Genomic DNA, 22,575 nt, shown 5'->3' on the forward strand with positions numbered 1-22,575 from the left:
ATAGTGGTAGGAGGGGAAGGTGGTGTTGATCCCCATTAATTGTATAGGGTGGTCATCTCTATTATTGGTAGGAGAGGAAGGTGGTGGTGATCCCCATTAATTGTATAGGGTGGTCATCTCAAACAGTGGTAGAAGGGGAAGGTGGCAGTGATCCCCATTAATTGTATAGGGCGGTCATCTCCATTCTTTGTTGGAGGGGAAGGTGGTGGTGATCCCCATTGATTGTATAGAGGCAGTCATCTCCATCATTGGGAGAAGAAGGTGGTGTTGATCCATATTAATTGTATAGAGGCGGTCATCTCCATCTTGGTTGGAGGGGAAGGTGGGTAGTGATCCCCATTAATTGTATAGAGGCGGTCATCTCTCCATTCTTGGTAGGAGGGGAAGGTGGTGTTGATCCCCATTAATTGTATAGGGTGGTCATCTCCATCATTGGTAGGAGGGGAAGGTGGTGTTGATCCCCATTAATTGTATAGGGTGGTCATCTCCAACATTGGTAGGAGGGGAAGGTGGTGGTGATCCCCATTAATTGTATAGGGTGGTCATCTCAAACAGTGGTAGAAGGGGAAGGTGGCAGTGATCCCCATTAATTGTATAGGGCGGTCATCTCCATTCTTTGTTGGAGGGGAAGGTGGTGGTGATCCCCATTGATTGTATAGAGGCAGTCATCTCCATCATTGGGAGAAGAAGGTGGTGTTGATCCATATTAATTGTATAGAGGCGGTCATCTCCATTCTTGGTTGGAGGGGAAGGTGGTAGTGATCCCCATTAATTGTATAGAGGCGGTCATCTCCATCATTGGTGGGAGGGGAAGGTGGTGTTGCTCCCTATGAAATGTATAGGGTGGTCATCTCCATCGTTGGTAGGAGGGGAAGGTGGTTGTTATCCTCATTATTTGTATAGGGTGGTCATCTCCATCATTGGTAGGAGGGGAAGGTGGTGTTGATCCCTATCAATTGTATAGTGTAGTCATCTCCATCATTGATAGGAGAGGAAGGTGGTGTTGATCCCTATGAATTGTATAGAGGAGGTCATCTCCATTCTTGGTTGGAGGGGAAGGTGGTGGTGATCCCCTTTAATTGTATAGAGGCGGTCATATCCATCATTGGTGGGGAGAAGGTGGTGGTGATCCCCATTTATTGTATAGAGGCGGTCATCTCCATCATGGGTAGGAGGGGAAGTTGGTGTTGATCCCCATTATATGTATAGGGTGGTCATCTCCATCCTTGGTAGGAGAAGAAGGTGGTGGTGATCCCTATGAATTGTAAAGAGGTGGTCATCTCCATCATTGGTAGGAGGGGAAGGTGGTGTTGATCCCCATAAATTGTATAGAGGTGGTCATCTCAAACAGTGGTAGGAGGTGAAGGTGGCAGAGATCCCCATTAATTGTATAGGGTGGTCATCTCCATCATTGGTAGGAGGGGAAGGTGGTGTTGATCCCCATTAATTGTATAGGGTGGTAATCTCAAACAGTGGTAGGAGGTGAAGGTGGCAGTGATCCCCATTAATTGTATAGGGTGGTCATCTCCATCATTGGTGGGAGGGGAAGGTGGTGGTGATCCCCATTAATTGTATAGAGGCGGTCATCTCCATCATTGGTAGGAGGGGAAGGTGGTGGTGATCCCCATTAATTGTATAGAGGCGGTCATAATTGTATAGAGGCGGTCATCTCCATCATTGGTAGGAGGGGAAGGTGGTGGTGATCCCCATTAATTGTATAGAGGTGGTCATCTCCATCATTGGTAGAGGGTGAAGGTGGTGTTGATCTCTATCAATTGTATAGTGTAGTCATCTCCATCATTGGTAGGTGGGGAAGGTGGTGGTCATCCCTATTAATTGTATAGAGGCGGTCATCTCCATTGGTAGGAGAAGAAGGTGGTGTTGATCCCTATTAATTGTATAAAGGTGGTCATCTCCATCATTGGTAGTGGGGGAAGGTGGTGGTCATCCCTATTAATTGTATAGAGGTGGTCATCTCCATCATTGGTAGGAGGGGAAGGTGGTGGTGATCTCCATTAATTGTATAGGGTGGTCATCTCCATCATTGGTAGGAGGGGAAGGTGTTGTTGATCCCTATGAATTCTAAAGGGTGGTCATCTCCATAATTGGTAGGTGGGGAAGGTGGTGGTGATCCCCATTAATTGTATAGAGGTGGTCATTTCCATTCTTGGTAGGAGGGGAAGGTGGTGGTCATCCCTATTAATTGTATAGAGGTGGTCATCTCCATCATTGGTAGGAGGGGAAGGTGGTAGTGATCCCCATTAATTGTATAGAGGTGGTCATCCCCATCAATGGTCGGAGGGGAAGGTGGTGGTGATCCCATTTAATTGTATAGAGGTGGTCATCTCCATCATTGGTAGGAGGGGAAGGTGGTAGTGATCCCCATTAATTGTATAGGGTGGTCATCTCCATCATTGGTAGGAGGGGAAGGTGGTGTTGATCCCCATTAATTGTATAGAGGTGGTCATCTCCATCATTGGTAGGAGGGGAAGGTGGTAGTGATCCCCATTAATTGTATAGGGTGGTCATCTCCATCATTGGTAGGAGGGGAAGGTGGTGTTGATCCCTATCAATGGTATAGTATAGTCATCTCCATCATTGGTAGGAAAGGAAGGTGGTGGTGATCCCTATGAATTGTATAGGGTGGTAATCTCCATCATTGGTAGTAGGGGAAGGTGGTGATGCTCCCTATTAATTGTATAGGGTGGTCATCTCAAACAGTGGTAGGAGGGAAAGGTTGCAGTGATCCCCATTAATTGTACAGGGTGGTCATCTCCATCATGGGTAGGAGGGGAAGGTGGTGATGATCCCCATGAATAGTATAGGGTGGTCATCTCCATCATTGGTAGGAGGGGAAGGTGGTGTTGATCCCAATTAATTGTATAGAGTGGTCATCTGCATCATTGGTAGGAGAGGAAGGTGGTGATGATCCCTATTAATTGTATAGGGTGGTCATCTCAAACAGTGGTAGGAGGGGAAAGTGGCAGTGATCCCCATTAATTGTATAGGGTGGTCATTTCAAACAGTGGTAGGAGGGGAAGGTGGCAGTGATCCCCATTAATTGTATAGGGCGGTCATCTCCATTCTTTGTTGGAGGGGAAGGTGGTGGTGATCCCCATAAATTGTATAGAGGTGGTCATCTCCATCATTGGTAGGAGAAGAAGGTGGTGTTGATCTCTATGAATTGTATAGAGGCGGTCATCTCCATTCTTGGTGGGAGGGGAAGGTGGTGGTGATCCCCATTAATTGTATAGAGGCGGTCATCTCCATCATTGGTGGGAGGGGAAGGTGGTGGTGATCCCTATGAATTGTATAGAGGTGGTCATCTCCATCATTGGTAGGAGGGGAAGGTGGTGTTGATCCCCATTAATTGTATAGAGGCAGTCATCTCCATTCTTGGTAGGAGGGGAAGGTGGTGTTGATCCCCAATAATTGTATATGGTGGTCATCTCCATCATTGGTAGGAGAGGAAGGTTGTGGTGATCAACATTAATTGTATAGGGTGGTCATCTCAAACAGTGGTAGGAGGGGAAGGTGGCAGTGATCCCCATTAATTGTATAGGGTGGTCATCTCATCATTGGTAGGAGGGGAAGGTGGGTGATCCCCATTAATTGTATAGGGTGGTCATCTCCATCATTGGAGGAGTAAAAGGTGGTGTTGATCCATATAAATTGTATAGAGGTGGTCATCTCCATTCTTGGTTGGAGGGGAAGGTGGTGGTGATCCCCATTAATTGTATAGTTGGTCATCTCCATCATTGGCAGGAGTAAAAGGTGGTGTTGATCCATATAAATTGTATAGAGGTGGTCATCTCCATTCTTGGTTGGAGGGGAAGGTGGTGGTGATCCCTATTTATTGTATAGAGGCGGTCATCTCCATCATGGGTAGGAGGGGAAGTTGGTGGTGATCCCCATTATATGTATAGGGTGGCCATCTCCATCCTTGGTGGAGAGAAGGTGGTGATGATCCCTTTGAATTGTATAGAGGCGGTCATCTCCATTCTTGGTAGGAGGGGAAGGTGGTGTTGATCCCCATTAATTGTATAGGGTGGTCATCTCAAATAGTGGTAGGAGGGGAAGGTGGTGTTGATCCCCATTAATTGTATAGGGTGGTCATCTCCATCATTGGTAGGAGGGGAAGGTGGTGGTGATCCCCATTAATTGTATAGAGGCGGTCATCTCCATCATTGGTAGGAGGGGAAGGTGGTGGTTGATCCCCATTATATATATAGGGTGGCCATCTCCATGATTGGTAGGAGAAGAAGGTGGTGTTGATCCCATATGAATTATATAGAGGTGGTCATCTCCATTCTTGGTTGGAGGGGAAGGTGGTGGTGATCCCCATTAATTGTATAGAGGCGGTCATCTCCATCATTGGTAGGAGGGGAAGGTGGTGTTGATCCCCATTAATTGTATAGAGGTGGTCATCTCCATCATTGGTAGGAGGGGAAGGTGGTGTTGATCCCCATTAATTGTATAGGGTGGTCATCTCCATCATTGGTAGGAGTAGAAGGTGGTGTTGATCCATATAAATTGTATAGAGGTGGTCATCTCCATTCTTGGTTGGAGGGGAAGGTGGTGGTGATCCCCATTAATTGTATAGAGGCGGTCATCTCCATCATTGGTGGGAGAAGAGGGTGGTGTTGATCCCCATTAATTGTATAGAGGCGGTCATCTCCATTCTTGGTAGGAGGGGAAGGTGGTGTTGATCCCCATTAATTGTATAGGGTGGTCATCTCCATCATTGGTAGGAGGGGAAGGTGGTGGTGATCCCCATTAATTGTATAGGGTGGTCATCTCCATCATTGGTAGGAGGGGAAGGTGGTGTTGATCCCTATTAATTGTATAGAGGTGGTCATCTCCATCATTGGTAGGAGGGGAAGGTGGTGTTGATCCCCATTAATTGTATAGAGGTGGTCATCTCCATCATTGGTAGGAGGGGAAGGTGGTGGTGATCCCCATTAATTGTATAGAGGTGGTCATCTCCATCATTGGTAGGAGGGGAAGGTGGTGTTGATCCCTATTAATTGTATAGGGTGGTCATCTCCATCATTGGTAGGAGGGGAAGGTGGTGGTGATCCCCATTAATTGTATAGGGTGGTCATCTCCATCATTGGTAGGAGGGGAAGGTGGTGGTGATCCCCATTAATTGTATAGAGGTGGTCATCTCCATCATTGGTAGGAGGGGAAGGTGGTGGTGATCCCCATTAATTGTATAGAGGTGGTCATCTCCATCATTGGTAGGAGGGGAAGGTGGTGTTGATCCCCATTAATTGTATAGAGGTGGTCATCTCCATCATTGGTAGGAGGGGAAGGTGGTGGTGATCCCCATTAATTGTATAGGGCGGTCATCTCCATCATTGGTAGGAGGGGAAGGTGGTGTGATCCCCATTAATTGTATAGGGTGGTCATCTCCATTCTTGGTAGGAGGGGAAGGTGGTGTGATCCCTATGAATTGTATAGAGGTGGTCATCTCCATTCATTGGTAGGAGGGGAAGGTGGTGTTGATCCCCATTAATTGTATAGAGGTGGTCATCTCCATCATTGGTAGGAGGGGAAGGTGGTAGTGATCCCCATTAATTGTATAGAGGTGGTCATCTCCATCATTGGTAGGAGGGGAAGGTGGTGTTGATCCCAATTAATTGTATAGAGGCGGTCATCTCCATCATTGGTAGGAGGGAGGTGGTGTTGATCCCCATTAATTGTATAGGGTGGTCATCTCCATCATTGGTAGGAGGGGAAGGTGGTGTTGATCCCCTATTAATTGTATAGAGGCGGTCATCTCCATTCTTGGTAGGAGGGGAAGGTGGTGGGATCCCCATTAATTGTATAGAGGTGGTCATCTCCATCTTGGTAGGAGGGGAAGGTGTGTGGTGATCCCCATTAATTGTATAGGGGTGGTCATCTCCATCATTGGTAGGAGGGGAAAGGTGGTGGTGATCCCATAATTGTATAGAGGCGGTCATCTCCATCATTGGTAGGAGGGGAAGGTGGTGTTGATCCCCATATTAATTGTATAGAGGTGGTCATCTCCATCAGTGGTAGGAGGTGAAGGTGGTGAGTGATCCCCATTAATTGTATAGGGTGGTCATCTCCATCATTGGTAGGAGGAAGGTGGTGGTGATCCCCATTAATTGTATAGAGGCGGTCATCTCCATCATTGGTAGGAGGGGAAGGTGGTGTGTTGATCCCCATTAATTGTATAGGGTGGTCATCTCATCATTGGTAGGAGAAGAAGGTGGTGTTGATCCCCATTAATTGTATAGAGGTGGTCATCTCCATCTTGGTGGAGGGGAAGGTGGTGGTGATCCCCATTAATTGTATAGAGGCGGTCATCTCCATCATTGGTAGGAGGGGAAGGTGGTGTTGATCCCCATTAATTGTATAGAGGTGGTCATCTCCATCATTGGTAGGAGGGGAAGGTGGTGTTGATCCCCATTAATTGTATAGAGGCGGTCATCTCCATCATTGGTAGGAGGGGAAGGTGGTGGTGATCCCCATTAATTGTATAGAGGTGGTCATCTCCATCATTGGTAGGAGGGGAAGGTGGTGGTGATCCCCATTAATTGTATAGAGGCGGTCATCTCCATCATTGGTGGGAGGGGAAGGTGGTGTTGATCCCCATAAATTGTATAGAGGCGGTCATCTCCATCATTGGTAGGAGGGGAAGGTGGTGTTGATCCCCATTAATTGTATAGGGTGGTCATCTCAAACAGTGGTAGAAGGGGAAGGTGGCAGTGATCCATTAATTGTATAGGGCGGTCATCTCCATTCTTTGGTTGGAGGGGAAGGTGGTGGTGATCCCCATTAATTGTATAGAGGCGGTCATCTCCATCATTGGGAGAAGGGGGTGTGGTGTTGATCCCCATATTAATTGTATAGAGGCGGTCATCTCCATTCTTGGTGGAGGGGAAGGTGGTGTGATCCCCATTAATTGTATAGAGGCGGTCATCTCCATCATTGGTGGGAGGGGAAGGTGGTGTTGATCCCCTATGAATTGTATAGGGTGGTCATCTCCATCGTTGGTAGGAGGGGAAGGTGGTGGTGATCCTCATTATTTGTATAGGGTGGTCATCTCCATCATTGGTAGGAGGGGAAGGTGGTGTTGATCCATATTAATTGTATAGAGGCGGTCATCTCCATCTTGGTGGAGGGGAAGGTGGTGTGATCCCCATTAATTGTATAGAGGCGGTCATCTCCATCATTGGTGGGAGGGGAAGGTGGTGTTGATCCCTATGAATTGTATAGAGGTGGTCATCTCCATTTTGGTAGGAGGGGAAGGTGGTGGTGATCCCCTTTAATTTGTATAGAGGCGGTCATCTCCATCATTGGTAGGAGGGGAAGGTGGTGTGTGATCCCAATTAATTGTATAGAGGGGTCATCTCCATCATGGTAGGAGGGGAAGGTGGTGGTGATCCATTGTATAGAGGTGGTCATCTCCATCATTGGTAGGAGGGGAAGGTGGTGGTGATCCCCATTAATTGTATAGAAGGGTGGTCATCTCCATCATTGGTAGGAGGGGAAGGTGGTGGTGATCCCCATTAATTGTATAGAGGTGGTCATCTCCATCATTGGTAGGAGGGGAAGGTGGTGGTGATCCCCATAATTGTATAGAGGTGGTCATCTCCATCATTGGTAGGAGGGGAAGGTGGTGTGATCCCCATAATTGTATAGAGGTGGTCATCTCCATCATTGTGGTAGGAGGGGAAGGTGGTGGTGATCCCCATTAATTGTATAGGGTGGTCATCTCCATCCTTAGTAGGAGAAGAAGGTGGTGGTGATCCCTATGAATTGTATAGAGGTGGTAATCTCCATCATTGGTAGGAGGGGAAAGTGGTGTTGATCCCCATAAATTGTATAGAGGCGGTTATCTCCATCATGGGTAGGAGGGGAAGGTGGTGTTGATCCCCATTAATTGTATAAGGGTGGTAATCTCAAACAGTGGTAGGAGGTGAAGGTGGCAGTGATCCCCATTGACAGTATAGGGTGGCCATCTCCATCCTTAGTAGGAGAAGAAGGTGGTGGTGATCCCTATGAATTGTATAGAGGTGGTAATCTCCATCATTGGTAGGAGGGGAAAGTGGTGTTGATCCCCATAAATTGTATAGAGGCGGTTATCTCCATCATGGGTAGGAGGGGAAGGTGGTGTTGATCCCCATTAATTGTATAGGGTGGTCATCTCAAACAGTGGTAGGAGGTGAAGGTGGCAGTGATCCCTATTAATAGTATAGGGTGGTCATCTCCATCATTGGTGGGAGGGGAAGGTGGTGGTGATCCCAATTAATTGTATAGAGGCGGTCATCTCCATCATTGGTAGGAGGGGAAGGTGGTGGTGATCCCTATGAATTGTATAGAGGTGGTAATCTCCATCATTGGTAGGAGGGGAAAAAAGTGGTGTTGATCCCCATAAATTGTATAGAGGCGGTCATCTCCATCATGGGTAGGAGGGGAAGGTGGTGTTGATCCCCATTAATTGTATAGGGTGGTCATCTCAAACAGTGGTAGGAGGTGAAGGTGGCAGTGATCCCTAGTAATAGTATAGGGTGGTCATCTCTATTATTGGTAGGAGGGGAAGGTGGTGTTGATCCCCATTAATTGTATAGAGGCGGTCATCTCCATCATTGGTAGGAGGGGAAGGTGATGCTGATCCCCATGATATTGTTTAGGGTGGCCATCTCTATGATTGGTGGGAGAAGAAGGTGGTGTTGATCCCCATTAATTGTAAAGGGTGGTCATCTCTATCATTGTTGGGAAGGGAAGGTGGTGATGATCCCCATTAATTGTATATAGCGGTCATCCCCATTCTTGGTAGGAGGGGAAGGTGGTGTTGATCCCCATTAATTTTATAGAGGCGCTCATCTCTATCATTGATGGGAGAGGAAGGTGGTGGTGATCCCTATGAATTGTATAGAGGCGGTCATCTCCATTCTTGGTAGGAGGGGAAGGTGGTGTTGATCCCCATTAATTGTATAGAGGCGGTCATCTCCATTCTTGGTAGGAGGGGAAGGTGGTGTTGATCCCCATTAATTGTATAGGGTGGTCATCTCAAACAGTGGTAGGAGGGGAAGGTGGCAGTGATCCCCATTAATTGTATAGGGTGGTCATCTCCATCATTGGTAGGAGGGGAAGGTGGTGGTGATCCCCATTAATTGTATAGAGGCGGTCATCTCCATCCTTGATAGGAGGTGAAGGTGGTGGTGATCCCCATTAATTGTATAGAGGTGGTCATCTCCATCTGATAGCATAAATGATAATTGGTGTTTATCACGTATATATATGTCTAATGAACACAAACAAGAGGCCCAGAGGGCCTGTGTCACTCACCCGTTTTTTTTTCTTTTTCTTTAATTTAGTTATTAGGGATTAAAAAATTACAAAGACAAATTGACCCCTCGATTTGTTTAATTTTGAATCCTAACCATATAATAATGCTATAAATACCATACGAATATGCTATCCAATACATAGTGTCAGAGAGGAAGCAATTTATATGAAAATAGTAGCTTAATCAACCGTTTTGGCCCCGTGCCTAAGGCCCCACGAGGTCAGCCCTATCATTTTTACAATTTTGAATCTCCATCCTATAAGGATGCTACCATTGCACTATGAGTACTATCCCATGCTTAGTTGCAGAGGAGTTGTTAATATGGTAACAGCCAAATTGATCCCTTTTGACCCCACTCCTCTGCCCCCGGGGGGGGTCAGCCCGATCATTTGTACAATTATAAATCCCCATCCTATAAGGATGCTACCATTGCATTATGGTTGCTATCCCATGCATAGTCGCAGTGGGGAAGAAGTTTTTTATATGGAAATTGACCATGCCCCTCAGGCCCCCGGAGGGATCAGCCCCATCATTTATACAATTATGAATCCCCACCCTATAAGGATGCTGCCATTGCATTATGGGTGCTATCCCATGCTTAGTTTCAGAGAAGAAGTCATTTATATATGGAAATAGCCAAATTGACCCCCTTTGGCCCCGCCTCTCAGGCTCTTGGGGGAGGTGGGGGGGTCAGCCCCATCAATTGTACAATTTTCAGTCAGTAACCCATAAGGATGCTACCAGTCAAATTTTGTTGAATTTCGACCAGCGGTTATAAAGAAGAAGTCGATTGTTGACGGACAAGCAGACTACAGACGACGGATGCCAGACGCCACGGTATGGCATAAGCTCACCTTGGTCCTTCAATTTATTTTGCTTTTGGTGCATGTGCAATCAGTACTTCATTGCATATAGGACATATAGTGCCATGAAATTTTTTCAGAATGCAAGTAATTATTTTTAATTTTTTTATCTTGAAGTAAAATTAGAAGCTCAAACTTTTCAATGGCAGTAACTTTTCAATGGCAGTAATAGTGTTAAGTAAGTAACTTTTTTAACTGACGAAAAATACTGAATCATTTGCTCTTGTTTTTTATAGAGAAAAAATATTATTTTGTCAGCGATGGAGCATCTTTAAGGGAGGGTGGTCATTCCTTGTAATTGAACAGGGTAAAGGTGTGTTGATTCCATCTACATTTTTGTTTTTATCAGCTAGGGGAGGGAGAAGGTCATCCTTATCATATGTAGAAAGAAGGGATGATCCCTCACCAATTATACAGCGGGTAGGGTGGCGTGGGGGTGTCTTTTAAAATGATTAAGCCGAGTATGGATGGATATTCAATGCATACTATGCCCAGGATTCCAAAAAGTACATTTATGTTTGTCGGCACAAATTATCAGATGAAATTCTGCTGATTTTTCCATTTTGAAATGTGAAAATTCCTCAATCTGTATCAAGTCGACAAATGTTTCTGGACTTGTCATGAAAAGTAGGTCTTTGGCAGAAACTACTGGAAAATGTTCATGGATAAGTCTTATGTTCCGCAGCGCACATGTTCTTATAACAAGTTATCTCAAAACAAGGAAAAATCCAAAATTAAAACCGAACATTCCTTAAATTGTGTAAAATAGAGATTCTCTCCCTCATTCAAGAGATTTCCCCCCGGTACTGCCTACACCCGGTGTGTATGGGCCATATGGGGATGGCTGTGTCCCCGCAAATTGTAGATGGGGAGGGTGGGGATTTGCTTAGTGCAGGGAGTGAGGGAGTCCCAATCGTTTGTAGAGAGGTGCGTATGCCTTTCCCATCCTTTGTTGGAGGGGGCAATCTCTATTTTACATAGAAGTCGAATTGGGATGGATGTGCCCTGTCAATTATATTGGGGGTGAGGAGGCTGAGGTGTCATCCCATTATTTTGTGTCCTATTATCCTGCCAACGAACATTATTTTAAATAGTCTAGAATTCTGTCACGAAGTAAAATGATTATCACTCTATTTTATTTTTATTTATTTCTATTGTTAAAGGCCCACTACCTTTTCAGAGTAAAACATAAACGTTTGTTAAAATCATTACCGGTAATAACATCAGGAAATATTCTAACAGACTTAGATGAGATCACTACGGGGGGTGGAACTGCAACGTCCTGGGTTATGGAAAATGTAGAAATTCTTGATGGAACCGGCCGTGGATTCAAAAGAATACAGAGGCCTCACTTGTAATCCAGGTAAATATATAAAAGAGCGAGTCCAACACGGTAGTTCCTTCCAGTAAGCTGATTTTTTAATCAGATAGTTGTTGACATGTTTCGACTCTAGACGACTCGCCTCGAGTTTAAACATGTCAACAACTATCTGATTAATAGACTTAGATGAGGTTACAACACCAAACATATATGCAATATTTCCTGCGTAATATATGATAACCTGTGGCATCGGAAGATGAAACGTAATGGGGAGGGGGCAAAGGTCCTCAATATTAAGTAATGATAATTGTGAATGTCATCATATCATAATGCAACCCTGCTAGATCTGATCCGCTTCTTACGCCCCTGATACCAGTGGAATCATTTTCCTGTTTTGCCGTCACGCGCAGTGATAATCAACTACCGCATGAGGATGTGTGCGAGATATCAATTTATCTAATGTTTAATTTGTATAAATGTTGTATATTTTAAACTGGAAGAGGGAAAGGGTTTACATAGGCACTGTCTGTTACCCAATCCCATTGTGTATAATCATATACAGTAAAATATTTTGAATTGAAAATTGAACTACGTAGATCTACTGTACCTCATGGTATTTAGAATGGCGGCGGGAAACATCAAACAGTCCGCGTTATGAAAATAAACGTTTTATTTATTTAAATCAAATTGTTCAGAAGGTGATGATAAGTGTAGTATTTACGGAAAGTAAATAGGTAACTTTTGCGACTCTGCAAAATTATCGATTCCCATTTTAAAAACAATATAACAGTTAGGCCTGTTATATGTAGGTAACGTTAGACTCAGTACAGTGTATGAGTATGTCAGCAGTTTTAAAGAGAAATTGAAAATAACAAATTAAAACACAATAGCAAATTCATTTATTTATAATATTACTTTTTTTCGTTCTCTAATCAGTCCTAGCTGCTAGCACGCATTCACATTTTGTGCGTGACCCGCCATTTGTAAATGGTCTTACTAAATGACAGCAGTGCAAATAATTGACAAATTAATTATAAACCCTTTACCTAAATATTATCAATAAATACGGTGTGATGACTAGAAAATAACTGTAATGTTTATATCTGTTTACAAAATAGTCTGCTTCTCTTCTTCGAGTCGCTTCTTAGTAATCCACATACTTATGTCGACTACGTAAGCGGTTTGGTTGGTGATGTCACCGTGTTCTGCGAATCTAATTTGTGGTTGGTTCCCATAATGCCCTTAAACCCCACCCAGCACTGTCAAATTGACGTATGGTTTTCAGAGATGATATGTCGGCTAAAGAGGAAAATACGACCATTTCAATGTATAATTGTGCCGGCTTGGAGGATATAAGGGATCTAAGTGTTGTCTAGGCACACTGCACCCTCATCATAGTGACAAAGGGCGCAGTTGTGACCGAGGACTATTCGCACAGCCGAATCGGCAGGGTATATTCGACGCCTAGTGTTCACCCAAAACAGGCAAAATTTCGTCCCTACTTTTCACGATGGGGTGTTGCAGTGGACCGGGCGGCCCGAGTGACGAGGACGAAAAAATTAAAAAGGAGGCTAATAAGAGGATAGAAAAACAACTACAGAAGGATAAACAGCTATACAGAGCCACACACAGGCTCTTATTATTAGGTACTAAGGGTCTATCATATTCTTAGCCGAATACTGCTTTCTTCTCGTGGTATTGCGACCTGCTCTTACCCATAATAGTGGTGGTACGACCCGTAATCAGATTTTTTTCTGTTTCTTCTGCAGGTGCCGGGGAATCAGGGAAATCGACAATTGTCAAACAAATGAGAATCCTTCACGTGAATGGGTTTGGGCAAGAGTGAGTAAAATATCTCAATAATGTGTCGATTTCTGTTTACTTGCCTATCTGCGTGTGTACACATTACTACACAACTCGTTCTCGACGTTCATAGCTAAATGTTTATGTATGCATGGCATTATCGAAACATATTGGTAAGGGGGTGATAGGTGAGAAGCGAATCGGCATTATCAATATTTACGCTAAATATGTGTCTAAAATCGGTTTCAGAGAACGGAAACAGAAGATCGAAGACATTAAAAAGAACATTAGGGATGCAATACTGGTGAGTTTTCCCGAAGACCTAATTCCATAATCATTGATTAGAATGTCTCCATCTTGGAAAATGGCGACCATTTCAGTGTCTGATTGAAACTTGCATTGGCACTTCCCGGTACAATGTAAATTCCATGGTTTAACAGTCAGTCGTGTTAGCTCAAGTGTGTTATATATTTATAGTGTCAATTTAATGTAAATAATTGAAATTGTCATGATCATGAGCAGTCAGAATATTATGAGCGAGATTAAAAATACTCTCAAAATAGATGCCCTTTTTTGACATCTTTACATGAATGTCTGGATTGGTGAATACATGTGAGCATCAAGTTTATATCTTAGGTGTGTTTTGAGTAATTTTATGTTGTGTGCAAATGTACATTAAGTTAATTATTTAGATAATGATGTGTGTTGGGCTGTTATATACAGATATTTGCCACAGATAAATTTTATGATGCCAACCTCTGACAGCAAAAATCAGGTGATCACTCAAGATAAAACAAGGGTGAAAGAAGCAAAACAAGTCTCTGTCTTGCATCATCATTTCTTACAAATGTTATTTAGTTGTACAGTGTACAAAGCCAAAATCACACCCAGAATGATGAAAATAGTTATATAATTAAAATAATTTAAAAATTATAATTTCAACATCCTAATCAATGCATTGCTGTACACCAGTACAATATACACATATACAAGTTTCTATCTTGTTATTTTTCAGTCATTATGAAATTCAAATGTATTCCATAGCATTAATTTTGTTTCATTAGATGGGGTTGGGGGTTAAAGATTGTCAAAAATCAAATGTTAAGATCATTCTTTCTTTCAGTTGAAAATTTCTTTCCTTTATATAGGGCAAGTTCCAGATTTAGATGACATATATATATATATTCACATATGGAATTTTCTTGAAAATATGTTACAAAAACACCCAACTTGAATTAGAAAGCATAACTTTTGCAACAGATCAACATGTGTTTAGGTCAACATGCATGACATATAGGCCTATATTTTTAGCAACACTGAGTCAAAATATTCCCTATTGTAATATCATGCACACCCGAGTCGATATTCTGTGATGTCACTTCCAAGTTGTTATTGCAATTATAATGTGACAATTCCGTCTTTGCATAGTACAATTAGCTCCCTTGCAGGTAAGTTTCGATTGTTATGACAAAAAATGTCATTATTTTGTGAGCGCAATTCACATCGTTTTTCTCCGAAAAGTATGACGCAACGCTCGCAAACACGACATCACAATCAATACCTAACCGCAAGGCCAGATAACTCTTAATATGCAAATACAGAATACCCAGACGTCGAGTTCTTTGGGAAGATGTTGTCAAGCCATACTCCATGCATTTACAACATTAACACTATCGGCCTTACTATATTTTCCCTATAAGGGTGCAGTACCACATTTAATAAGAACGCTCCCAAGTGTCATGTACAAATTTCTCAGTAGACATTAGCGATTAATGTCATTGTGGGTACCAATAAAATAATGTTTCACACCTGGTTGGTGCTTACTTATTCAAGTAAGGGTGTTCTATCTTAACATGTGGGCTTGATAGCAAATCTAGCAGACCATAATATTGACTAGGAAAAACTTATGGAAGGTTTGGCTACATTTTCACCAGGTTTTAGGATTTAATTTTTACAGTTTTCATGACATAATTGCATGGTGTTATGGATCATCATCATATTGTATAATATTCTTTTATTGTGTTGGCACCCCCATATAGTTTAGCTTTTCCAATATATCCTGCCCTTGTAGGGAGAATCGATAAGACTGAGAACATTTTAGGGTCAGCTTTCATTAATGTATGCAAAAAGCTAAAATTTAGAAAGGAAGGAGAATTTAAGTGATCAGAAAGAAAAATTACCAGATTAATAGATCTGTGACTAAATATCTAGACCATTCCACTTATTGTCAAGTGTTTAAATAATGCATTTGAATGGAAAATTGTCAAAATATTAGACTGAAAAAGAAAATGCTGAAGAGGCAGATATAAATTTAATCCTTTAGCATCCTCCAACAAAGCAATTTTTGTAAGAAACTAAGATGTACAATATTGAGGGTGATAAAAGATAGACCCGTAACATACAGGATAAACTTTAAATTATTGATGATAAACCTTACTTTGCTGCTCTTGAAAGTTTATAAGTGAATTTGTGATGTAATGTAAAAAACCTGACTTAAATAGCATAAAACAAAAACACAAAGAAGTCCAAACTGCAGGTGATAAAAAAAAAAGGTGACATCAATGGCATGTTTATTAAGAATATACAGCCATGCGATGCATCAGGTACACGAATGCGAAACAGACAAGTACAGATAGACTCAAGATCGAAGCATGATCAGAACGCACGAGTAACCAATAAAACACAGCTAGTAGTACTAGTGCATTGATAGTGTGCATCTAATGGCAAATTTTGTCTACTGATGTACATTCCTCATTTTGAACCTGTTCAAAATCTTTCACCAGATAGAAAAAACATTTATGGAGAAGGACTACAACAAGTGGTGCATAAGGAAGCTTAAGACGGAAGAAACACATGCAAATAAATAAGAACATGTCAAAACTTTTGTTAAACATTGAAAATTTGTCGGAATTAACAATGTAATGTGGCATTATATTAGCTTTAGTCATATTTCAACAAATTGCTATAGTATATCGGTATTAAGTCATTCCTGACAAGTTAAGATTGGGCATTGTACACCTGGTAGGATTGATTTTAATTATGTAATGGATATATTTTGATTTGTTTGGCATTATACAACACTCGTTACTGTTCATCTTTCAGACTGTCACAGGAGCCATGAGCACTTTAAATCCCCCAGTCTTATTGGAGAAACCTGAAAACCAGAGCAGGGTTGACTACATGCAGGAGCGGGCCAGTCAAACTGATTTTGAATATCCACCGGTATGTATAATTTCATCAGATTTGTTCCATTTAATTTTCCATTTAGATGTTGGTCAAATGTGAAATTCACATCTTGTTGTAGATCAATCACAGAATCACATTGGTCCAGCTGTGTTGCATATCCCGATTTGGTCACGGGACTCAAGTTACATATTGACCTTTGACCAGCTACATCAAAGAAAATTCTTCATCTAGTCTTTTAGCTAGTAAGGCTCTGAATTTTCGTATTGTTCATGATATGTTCAGTGGTAATAATATCTATACTATTTGTTTTTAATTCATCTCTTGCATCTTGCTAGACATTTATTGTCCTCTTGGTGAATTATAGAACAATATAATCTTACATACATGGCTGACAAGTGACAAGGATACATAACCCTCATGTAAGATTCTGGCAAATTAAAGCCTCAGGTCCACACCCAAAATTTTTCATGAGTGTTGATGAGATATATTCCTGTCCACTTGACAGGCCTATGTTTGATTATTTTTTCCATTCTTGGAAGAAAAAGGATAAAGTTTCAGCTGCTGACTAGCTTTTTCATCGCACCATCATCACAGAACATCATTATGCTTCAACATTGCGCGCTGCATTTACACCACATGTATTGATGATGCCGCATGATTTTCTAGTGCACATGAACTGTCATACACCTCTTTGTGTAAGATTAATAAAATCTTGCATGGGTCTGTCAAGTAGATTAGGATAAATCTTAACCCTTTGAAAGATTTTTGGCGTGGCTTGCTGGGGGTTGATGGCCAAAATTAGGATAAATCTTAACCTTTTGAAAGATTTTTGGCGAGGCTTGCTGAGGGTTGATGGCCAAAATCTTTCTTGAGGGTTGAGATATCCCTGTCCACATGATAGAACTCTGTTCATTTATTTTTCTCTGATACTTTATTGAAAAATGGTAATTAAAGAAAGATTCAGTTGTTAAAAAACATTCTCACATCACCATCATCACACAGACGTCTCGATGTCAAAATGATGCCATTGACAATGGTCACCGCATGTATTGATGACGTCACATCATTGTCTAGTGCATGTGAGCTGTACGTCTTTTACCTACCTCCTAGCAACCACGGGATAACCTTCGCAGGTATATATGGAAGAATAATTATATAAAATCTTTCACCCCTTTGGGGTAAGAGAATCTCAATCTAAAGGTAAGATATACTTCAGTTGTCAAACACAAGGCTTTGCTGAGTGTTTGACAGCTTAAAAATCTTAACCCTAGGGTTGAGATCACCTGTCTCACCCCAAAGATGGTGAATGATTATTTTTCTCTTACCCTATGTGAGCACGTGCAAAGATCCTGTGTAGCATGTCTTTACCCTTGGATGAGATAGAAAAATCTCACACCAGTAAAATTGTGGGTATCCCTATCGGGGTAAGAGAAAGAGTTATCTTTTCCTTTGCAATCCATCATTGGCATTTAATTTATATAATGATAACTAAACATTGAAAAAAATATTCAGTAAAATAAGCTAAGGTTATTAACAAGCCTCTAGGGACAACAAAATCACTAAAGTGACTGTAAACATTTTTTTATTTACACATTACAGACATCTTACATATGAACCTTGACAGTGAATAAAAATCACTACGCTTTAACCATGAATTTGTTGTAAGCATGTTTGTTATAATTATAAACATGTTTTACTGTATAATTATTATTTGGCATAGGAAGGTGTGATGTTAGCACAGTAAGATCAAACTTTGTTAACTTGAAGAACCCTCTCCAGTGTCCTATATGGATAAACCTCTAATTATATCCAGCACATGTAAATTGTAAACTGTGTGGTCTGGACCAACAATACACTTCAAATTAAAAAGTATCTCCAACCTTACAGTTTGACTCATACAAGGTTTTAATTTAAGCTCTACATGATCTTACAGGACCCCATATTTGAACTTTAATTTTAATTAAAAAGATGGCCATTCATGATTGTAAGAGTGTAGTACATTTGTTCAGGTGTTAGAATCTTGTAACAAACTAATTGATGTTTGATGTGTGTAGTATATGTTATGCATTTGTTACGCATTCCCTCTTTTAATTAAAATGGCGTTTTCATCTATGTGAGACTTCTTTATTTCTACAGAGTTTGGTAATTATAACTTACTTTATACGTACAATATGAACACTCTCTGCCATTACATCCTGTCCTGCTTTAACAGTAACAGACTTAAAACAGCTTTCTAGGTTTATTATTAATTTGTGATTGTCATCAACCTGCATTAGTACATATGATAATGCTTTGCTGTGCACCTTCATCTTTCCCAAACATCCAAAATGGCTTCCTTTGCTTCTGATCATGATTGGCTGATATTATATGTTGTGATGATGCCCAAACAGATATATTTGGGATAAATATGACTAAATATGAGATAATAATGTGTAACTAACAAGAAATTACAATCAACCCATGTTTGATTATATTCCTTTGATGCTAAGAAGATTATACGATTAAACTTTGGTTCTTTAAAGGCATTTTCATCTTCGTGATCACAGAAACGTTGTGCATCAAAATTGGTTGGTGATGATTGACATGTCGCTGTTGGAAGACCGAGTTAGACAGTATTGTGAACATATTCACTGGTAGTTGAGCAATATGGTTCCTTGAACATTTTAGTGTATATTTAATAATTACTTATTTTCTTATTTCTTTGAACAGGAATTCTATGAGCACACAGAAATCCTCTGGAAAGACAAAGGAGTGCAGTCTTGCTATGAAAGGTCCAATGAATACCAGCTCATTGACTGTGCTCAGTAGTAAGTGTTTTATATATTATGTCTTACTTTATATTCATGCTCAATTAAAGATGCTCCACTGCCAACAGAGCATAAACAACTCATCATTTGATATATGTGTCTAATTAACACAAATATGAAATCATTTGTTTTGCTTTTGGTGAATGCGCAATCAGTAATTCATTCCATATAGGGAACAGTGCGATGGAGGTTGTTATTAATTAATTTTGATATAATATTTTGAAATAAAGTAAGAATCTTTGAGTTTTCAATGATGTTAATGGTGTAAAGTAAGTAACGTTTGTGACTAAAGTAAAATACTGATTCGTTTGCTCCTGTTTTTGATAGAGAAAGAATACCATTCATCATCAATGGAGCATCTTTAAATAAAGCTGTCTTACTTATATACCACTCTATATTATGTTCATATCCAATTAATAATTATTATATAGTCTTCTTGATGTAATAAAACTCATGTCACCACTCTAGTTGTACTACCTGACATAATAGATACATTGACCAGAAGTCTAGTGGAAATATTTTCTTTGTGTTATTTGGTAAAATGATGGGTGGCTATTCAGAATCATATGTCTGTGGTTTGTCTGGAGATATATATTAATGGTAGGCTATTCAGACCTATCTGTGTCTATGGTTTGTCTGGAGATCTACTCATGCAAGTGGTAGGCTATTCAGATCTACCTGTGTCTGGTTTTTCTGGAGATATATATTAATGGTAGACTATTCATATCTATTTGTAACTGGTTTGTCTGGATATCTACTCCAGTGGTGGGCTATTCAGATCTACCTGTGTCTGTGGTTTGTCTGGAGATCTACTGAAGTGGTGGGCTATTCAGATCTACCTGTGTCTGTGGTTTTTTTGGAGATATATATTAATGGTAGACTATTCATATCTATTTGTAACTGGTTTGTCTGGATATCTACTCCAGTGGTAGGCTATTCAGATCTACTTGTGTCTGTGGTTTGTCTTGAGATCTATTCTATTGGTAGGCTATTCAGATCTACCTCTGTCTGTGGTTTGTCTGGAGATCTACTTCATTGGTAGGCTATTCAGATCTACTTGTGTCTGGTTTGTCTAGAGATATACTCCAGTGGTAGCCTATTTAGACCTACTTGTGTCTGTAGTTTGTCTGGAGACCTACTCCAGTGGTGGGCTATTCAGATCTACTTGTGTCTATGGTTTGTCTGGAGATCTACTCCAGTGGTAGGCTATTCAGATCTACCTGTGTCTGTGGTTTGTCTGGAGATATATATTAACGGTAGGCTATTCACATCTATTTCTGTCTGTGGTTTTTCTGGAGGTATACTCCAGTGATAGGCTTTTCAGATCTACCTGTGTCTATGGTTTGTCTAGAGATCTACTCAAGTGGTGGGCTATTCAGATCTAGTTGTGTATGTGGTTTGTCTGGAGATCTATTCAGATCTACCTGTGTCTATGGTTTGTTTGGAGATCTATTCCAGTGGTAGGCTATTCAGATCTATTAGTGTCTGTGGTTTTTCTAGAGATCTACTCCAGTGGTGGGCTATTCAGATCTACTTGTGTTTGTGGTTTGTCTGGGGATCTACTCAAGTGGTAGGCTATTCAGGGCCCGGCACCATAAAACTTTCTCAGACAGATTCTTTACTCAAGCCTATGTAAAATTATATACTTGAGTACAAAAATTGTCTGAGAATAGTTTTATGGTGCCAAGCTCTGATCTACCTGTGTCTGTGGTTTGTCTGGAGATCTACTCCAGTGGTAGGCTATTCAGATCAATTAGTGTCTGTGGTTTGTCGGGAGATATATATTAATGGTAGGCTATTCAGACCTATTTCTGTCTGTGGTTTGTCTGGATATCTACTCCAGTGGTTGGCTATTCAGACCTATTTCTGTTTGTGGTTTGTCTGCATATCTACTCCAGTGGTAGGCTATTCAGATCTACTTGTGTCTGTGGTTTGTCTTGAGATATGTATTAATGGTAGGCTATTCAGACCTATTTCTGTCTGTGGTTTGTCTGGATATCTACTCCAGTAGTAGGCTATTCAGATCTATTTGTGTCTGTGGTTTGTCTGGAGATCTACTAAAGTGGTGGGCTATTCAGATCTAGTTGTGTCTGTGGTTTGTCTGGGTATCTACTCTAGTGGTAGGTTATTCAGATCTACTAGTGTCTGTGGTTTGTCTAGAGATCTACACCAGTGGTAGGCTATTCAGATCTACTTGTGTCTGTGGTTTGTCTTGAGATATATATTAATGGTAGGCTATTCAGACCTATTTCTGTCTGTGTTTTGTCTGGATATCTACTCCAGTAGTAGGCTATTCAGATCTACCTGTGTCTGTGGTTTTTCTGGAGATCTACTTCATTGGTAGGCTATTCAGATCTAACTGTGTCTGTGGTTTGTCTAGAGATCTACTCCAGTGGTTGACTATTCAGATCTACTTGTGTCTGTTATTTGTCTGGAGATCTACTCCAGTGGTAGGCTATTCAGATCTGCATGTTGTGCAATAATGCAAACCAATTTTTCTGTGTGTTAGAATCTTTTGATCAACTCAGAAAGAATTTGTTGGGAAGTGACCTTGGTCCTAATTCAAGGTTATATGTTTAACATTTTGTTAAAAGCACACCAAGAAAGATAATTGTGAAAAATTGAGGGTTTTGTCTGCCAAGTATGAAGCAAAGTATAAAAGAATTCCATTGACTTAAGCCAAATTTTCTATTAGGTCTCTCAATCTAATCTGAGCATTACAGATCCATGGGGCCTCTTGTTATACCTGTTCTGTGAGCCACTCTTCAAATATGTATAATGAACAGCCACATTGCCTCACAAAAGATTTAAAAGTCTGAGAGCAACATTATATATGCAGAGGTGGGTAGTTTATATTTTATATGTGTGGCATGAAGCCTCCAGTGAGCTATTGATCGGAAGACAGAGAAGAAATCATATATAACCAGTGTGCGAGGTGGCTCAATCAAATATCAGTCCACTTGAAGCTACAGACAGCTGCTATATATAGCTGCAGCATAATGGCAGTGCTATAAATAGAGCAGGTGCTATTGACACTTGTTGACCTAGCCAAGGTAAACTTAAAGATCAAAGGGCAATTTAATAGAATTGAAGGTACCCAGACAAAGAGTATCGGGTAGGCAAGAAACTTGTCCATAATTCATTCTTACCCCTGCCTATATATATACACCTATTGCAGAAAGTGGATCTGATTTTAAATCATATCACTGCAAATAAAAGTACATGACAGTAATGAGATGTCCTACTTTCCTGCAATGACATTTTGATTCT

At 41.0% G+C, this 22,575-nt stretch overlaps 1 protein-coding gene across 1 annotated transcript in view; it reads left to right on the forward strand.

Annotated features, from left to right (window-relative positions):
• Positions 1–12,742: 12,742 nt before the first annotated feature.
• Positions 12,743–22,575, forward strand: part of LOC138316000 (guanine nucleotide-binding protein G(s) subunit alpha-like) — a 28,778-nt gene continuing 18,945 nt past the window's right edge. The window contains exons 1-5 of the mRNA XM_069257467.1: positions 12,743–13,155; positions 13,279–13,351; positions 13,562–13,616; positions 16,415–16,534; positions 19,208–19,305. Of these exons, the coding sequence (XP_069113568.1) occupies positions 13,020–13,155; positions 13,279–13,351; positions 13,562–13,616; positions 16,415–16,534; positions 19,208–19,305 (482 nt within the window). The 5' untranslated portion in view covers positions 12,743–13,019. The remainder of the gene's footprint in view (positions 13,156–13,278; positions 13,352–13,561; positions 13,617–16,414; positions 16,535–19,207; positions 19,306–22,575) is intronic.

This window comes from Argopecten irradians, chromosome 2 (genome assembly GCF_041381155.1).
Source record: "Argopecten irradians isolate NY chromosome 2, Ai_NY, whole genome shotgun sequence".
Lineage (NCBI taxonomy): Eukaryota > Metazoa > Mollusca > Bivalvia > Pectinida > Pectinidae > Argopecten > Argopecten irradians.